This window comes from Calliphora vicina, chromosome 2, assembly GCF_958450345.1.
Source record: "Calliphora vicina chromosome 2, idCalVici1.1, whole genome shotgun sequence".
Classification (NCBI taxonomy): domain Eukaryota; kingdom Metazoa; phylum Arthropoda; class Insecta; order Diptera; family Calliphoridae; genus Calliphora; species Calliphora vicina.
Window position 1 is genome coordinate 20,900,761 of NC_088781.1, and position 6,172 is coordinate 20,906,932.

Sequence of the window (6,172 nt, forward strand, 5' to 3'; positions counted from 1 at the left end):
GATTATTTTAACAGCTTTCTAAAATGTTCGATCATAAGTTTAAGGTTTTTGAATTTTCAAACATAATCAATAGGTTTATGCTTGATTTAGAGAATATTTTAAACACTTTAAACATTTTTCAAACATACTATTGCATTATTGAAACATTGCTGATTCTTAAGAACCCTTCTCCTTAGTGTTTAGATATACCCAATTTAAATTAATAAAAACTTCCTTTCATGTTTATCTTTTTAAACAAAAAATGTTGAAACGTTTATTGGAAAATTATAAAACGTGCATGCTGCTTACTAGATTTAATTTAAAACCTTTTAAAATTATTATTTACTTTAGCTGTTAACTAATGTGTCTTTTGTTTGTGACTCTCTCTCCTTTAGCCCATTTAATCGACTTTCTTGCTCTTTGATTTTTTGGCAGCCGCTTGCTTAGCACCCTTCTTGGGAGCAGCCTTGGCGTCGCTCTTATTCCAATAGTACAACATTTGGCTAACAATGACGCCGTTAGCAAATGACGAAGCACAGAATGTAATGACCATCATCTTGTCGCCTGTTTCCTGGAGTGAAGTGAAAATGCGAGCCAAAGAACCGGCAAAGAGCAAGAATACAGTGGCTGCTGATAGCTGGCCAGTGGATCCATTTTTGTAGTTAGTCCAGGCTTGAGATAATTTACCCACCAACAGAATGGGTATAGTACAACTTTGTACGGTAACCAGTACATTGAAAGGAGTCAAGCCGGAACATAAAACATACACACACGTTGCGTAAAAGAGAATGAAAGCTAAAGCTTTGGCTTTGGCACCGCTAAAGAACATGACTAGAGCTGCAATGGCCATTGTTTGAAAGGCCAAAAATGTATTATCACCCCAGGAACTGAAAGGGAAACCGTTTACGTAGCTGTAGGCCATGTGAAAGGTAATGGCGGTCAAATCTAATAACACGGAAATTAGATTAATGCCTTCACCAGATTTGTTCTTAAGGATCTTCAAAACCTGAGGTACTTTAACCAACAAAGAACCGGCAATAATGGCCAAACCTAGGCCTTTACTTAGCAAAGCCTTAAAGCAAGGAACTGCAATAGAAAATAAATGTAAAAGGTAAAAACAATTCTATAAAAAACCTCATCTGCACTTACCATCAAAATAATTTTGCTCTAGGAAATAATTGTCAAAACATTTTTCACTCATTAAAAACAAAGCTCCTTTCTTGATAGCCTCCATTTTGAAGATTTATAGCCTCCTTAATGAATTTGTTGAAATATTAATTTTAGTTTTGCTTCGCTGCAGCCGGTTTGACACGTTTCCCTGTGGCTTTGGTTGTACTTTTGAACTTCTTTCTATAATAAAAGAAAAAAATCAATCAGTTGTGCTCATTTTCTGTGGTCAATTTAATGAGTTAACAATGAAGTTGTTATCTTTAGATTCAATTTATTTTTCCTTTTAATTTACGCACCCACTACTAAATCGTACACGTAATTGTAATCACACAATTTGATTTTGTTTCTAATCAATTAAATAAATGCAAGAGCAACACACAACAACAACAATTTTCGGAAAATATATGCCGCTTTTGACAGCTGTAGTAAAAGAGAATGATAAAAAAAGTATGAAAGAGAAAATTAGAGAAAATGTTTTAAGAATGAAGTATAAAGAGAATGTATAAAAACAGGGTTATTAAAATTCAACTGAATAGAGATGCCATATTTTAAAATGCTTGTATAGTTATTTAAAAAACTGTTATATTCTGTTGAAATTTGAATTTATTTACAAGAATATTTTAGTTTTGAAGTTTTATAATTTTATAGTTTGAATATATAACATATAATATCTCCATATTTTATAATTAAAAATAACTTTTTCATATTGGGTTTTTTGATAAAAGTGCTGATATCTCAGAAATGATATGTACAAAAAACATAATCTATTAAATACTGAAATTTTGAAGTTTGAAAATGTTAAACCTAAAAAATTACATGTTCTACATTGTATTTAATGTTTAATGTATAACAAATGTTTAATGTATAACAAATGAAAGCTCTAGAATATATTGTTACATTGTTGAGATAAAGGCACTCTTACAAAAACTCAGTATTGAAAACAAAATTTTACTCATTATTGTCTCTTACCCCCAGTAACACGAAGTCTGGTTATGTGTTAACTAATAGTTAAACTGACAGTTTTCATACAAAAATAATTTTAACCGACAGTATAACTATTAGTTAACGCATAACCAGGCTTCGTGTTAATGGGGGTTAATATGTTTTCCATATACAATACATATTGTTCGTATAATATTTTTTTTGGAATAAATCTATATTCTTTAATTAAACTATAGTATTTATATGTGCTTAATAATATTCTTCAAATTGACCCAAAAATATGTCAAACAATTCCAAATATGTAATACGAAACTATGGATGCTAGTCAAGCATGTAGAAAATAATTATGTACTCAAATAAGCAGCTTTGAAATTAATAATGGATTTTCATTTGTTCTATAAATAGTACTTTGTACTGACGTAAATAAAATGCAAACAGTGGAGTAGAAAAATGTTTCTACGAAATAGAACAAATTCGGGTCTTTGGGTTCAAATTTTGAACCTAAAACAAGAAAAAAAATAAAAGGATTAATTTTCAAAAATATGAATGAAAAAACAAACTTGCATAGAGCGGAAACTCGAAAAAAACCCAAACAAAAAAAATTACTCAAAAAAGAGTGTTGTTTTTGTTTTCACATAGTTTTTTTTACTAATACATTCTCACCACTTAGGTTTTTGACAACTGAGTTAGGTCTTTGACAGGAGAGTTTCCGCTCTATGTGTTTTCTCTATGCTTGCAGTGCACAAGCAAGTCTGTACTCAAATTTGAACAATTTTCTTCACCTTAATCCGACCTTACCTCTGACATTTACAATCCATCCAACCCATGAGCACCAAACTGGTTTCATTAGAAAGGCAATTTAGTGAATATAGTTTTAGACTTCTCAAATACTGCATTAGGTCCATTTTTATACCCTTCACCTTCGTGAGAAGGGTATATATAAGTTTTTCATTCCGTTTGTAATTTCTACATTTTTCATTTCCGACCCTATAAAGCAGTGGTGCCCGAACACATACCATCAAAGCTTTGGTTGTGTTGGTAAAACAGCGGAGAATTTAATTTGATTTTGTTCTGTGAGATGAAATCAAAGCAACAAACACATGATCATTATAAGAACAGCGGAGAATTTGATTTGATTTTGTTCTCTGAGATGAAAACAAAGCAACAAACACATGATCATTATAAGAAAACGCACAAGTAAGCTTATAGTGTATGTGTATCAAAGTAACGTCAGCAGAATTTTCTTGCCCTATTACGCGTGCTAGGGAATTGTGATTTCGGGCACCACTGCTATAAAGTATATATATTCTGGATCCTTATAGATAGCGGAATCCATTAAGCCATGTCCGTCTGTCTGTCCGTCTGTCTGTTGAAATCAATTTTCTGAAGACCCCAGATATCTTGGGATCCAAATCTTTAATAATTCTGTCAGACATGCTTTCGTGAATTTTGCTATTTAAAATCAGCAAAATCGGTCCACAAATGGCTGAGAAATGAGGAAAAAACCAAGACAACCTCGATTTTTTACCTATTTTTGACCTACAGTGGTGGCCACGAATTTAAGACAAAAATAGTTTGCTAAATTCCACGTGATTGTCAATTATTTTTTCAAATATTTCCACACATATGTATGCATGAGGACTGTTTTAACACACAAATGTGTTTTATACGACTGTGTCAATTCATACATATTCACCACGAACACATAAAATTTTTATACAGCTTGACCAAAAATTTTTTTTTTTAAATAAACATATTTTCTCACATTTATATCATTATATTTTTATTATTATAAAATATTCAGACCAAATTTCGTATTTTTATTTCCATTAGTTTCGGTCATATCATGTTATTAACAGCGGATGTTCGCTGAGGTGGGTCAACGTATTTCCACATATCTTTGTCCATATATGTTTTACCGATTTTTCCAAACATTTTCCAGAAACTAGAAACATTAATAATAAATTTCATACCCTTAGAGGTCCTTTTATTTTGGCTCTATCGCACTTAAAATTCAGTTGATGAAAAAAATGCAAGTATTTGTCTTAAATTGGTGGCCACCACTGTATATCTGGATTACTAAGGCATTAATATAGACAATATGGATATCTAATGATAGATATTTCAAAGACATTTGCAACGACGTATATAAGACCATAGTAAGTTGGACCTACAATGGGTCAAAATCGGAAAAAAAAAAATTTTAACCCGAATTTTTTTCACAAAAAAAAAATTGAAAAAACAAAAATAAATTTTAAATTTAAAAAAAAAAAAATTAAAAATTTTAAATAACAATCGAAAAAAAAATTTTCCAAAAAATGAAAAAAACAACTGGAAAAAAAATTAAATTTTGTTTACTTAAAAATATTTAAAATTCTGAAGTATAATTTGGTGAATGGTATATAAGATTCGGCACAGCCGAATATTGCACTCTTACTTGCTTTTTATAAAATTCACTAATATTTAAAAAAAAAATTTTCCATACAATTATTTTCACTAAAAAATTATTTTTTTTTTAAATTTTGAAAAGAAAATAATTTTTTTTTTTTAATTTCCAATTATATTTAAAAATTTTCTAATTGTATTTCAGAAATTTCCAGTTGTATTTCAGGAATTTCCATTTGTATTTCAGAAGTTTTAATTTATACTTAAAAAGTTTCTAATTGTATTTTAGAATTTTCCACACAGAAAAAACCATAGACAACAACTAGATAGGTAACTGAGAGCCAAAAACCTAAGTCTGTTGACAAAAACCTAATTCATGAGAATGTATTGCATGTATTTTGTTGTTGTATCACCCGTATGTGTGAAAAGAGAGTAATTTTTCAATATATATCGCTCCTTCCGTTCTATGTATTTATTCTATGGAAAAAACTATGTATATTTCAATTCAAATATTTATCACACATTGAACTGGTTCATGTGCTCAAAAACAAAATTTTTCTGATATTGTCTACAGAATTTTAAGTTTTGAATTTGATAATTTTGATAATTGTATACAATTTTCGTTATTGTTTGAACTTTAATAAAACAAATTCGATTGGTATTGCTATTGAAATACAATTAGAAATTTCTGAAATACAATTGGAAATGGTGTACTACAACTTTGATGCTCTTTATTTTGAAAAACCTACGAAAACATTTTATAGCCACTGTAAATATGGATGTATTTTTTAGAAATTTAAAAATTTTATTATTTCATTTAGTAAGTAACAAATTACATTTTCATAATTTCCAAAAGGATTTGTCAATTTGAGTACATATGTATTCTTTATATTAAACATTCATTCAACTTAAAGTTTTAATTTTATACTGCCAGGGCAAGGCTTTAATTTTGATTTTTTTTGTTAAATATTTTTGTTCTGTGATTCTTTGCAGTAGATCCGCTTATTATTGTTGAAATCATGTTGCTAGTTTTTTAATTCAATTATATTTTCCTAACTATTTATGCATAACGAAGTTAACTATGACCTGGTCAGAGGCGGGTAAAAGTGGGAGAAGATTTTGAATATGGAAAACGAATTTATTAGAAAAAATTAACTGAAACTGTTTTATTTGTATTTAAATTAGGAAATAGAGTTCTTTATAAATATTAAGGTGGTTGTTTTACCGCTAAGCTACCCACCCTTACCGAATAATTCCGTTTAACCGTTTCGGATCGGTAGCCAACCTCTTATTTATAATGAGATTAATTTTTCGATTTTCATATTTTTATTACTACTGCCCTGGACAAGGACTCAATTGTAATAGAAAACTACATAAATAATACACAATAATATTATGGTTTTTCCCAGTTGCAGTGGAAACTATGAAGGCATAGAAAAGTCCATATCATCTTCTATTATTATACGTATTATTATCATTTTGATAGGATTGTATTTTGTTTTGCTATTATGTATGTAGTATTTCTGAACAAATTGCAGCAAAAAAATATGAAAAAAAATATATTATTGTAGTATGTGTAAGGGTAAAATGTACAATAATATTATGTACACAGATATTGAATAAAAACTGTTATTGAGCTTTGTATAAATCTATAAAATCAAGACTGTGATGCTGGGATCAGAAATGAGAGTTTCAA

At 29.3% G+C, this 6,172-nt stretch overlaps 1 protein-coding gene across 1 annotated transcript; it reads right to left on the bottom strand.

The window, feature by feature from the left end:
• Positions 1-214: 214 nt before the first annotated feature.
• LOC135951795 (mannose-P-dolichol utilization defect 1 protein homolog) lies at positions 215-1,463 on the bottom strand. Its single transcript, XM_065501518.1, has 3 exons — positions 1,446-1,463; positions 1,129-1,329; positions 215-1,065 (listed from the first exon to the last, which is right to left on the bottom strand). The coding sequence occupies exons 2-3, from the start codon at positions 1,211-1,213 to the stop codon at positions 380-382; spliced, it is 771 nt and encodes a 256-aa protein (XP_065357590.1). The 5' UTR covers positions 1,214-1,329; positions 1,446-1,463; the 3' UTR covers positions 215-379.
• Positions 1,464-6,172: the final 4,709 nt, after the last annotated feature.

Coding starts and splice junctions, on each gene's coding strand:
- LOC135951795 (XM_065501518.1), bottom strand. CDS start 1,213: ATGGAGGCTATCAAGAAAGGAGCTTTGTTTTTAATGAGTGAAAAATGT. Junction 1,066..1,128: donor AGAGCAAAATTATTTTGATG/GTAAGTGCAGAT, acceptor TTTCTATTGCAG/TTCCTTGCTTTAAGGCTTTG.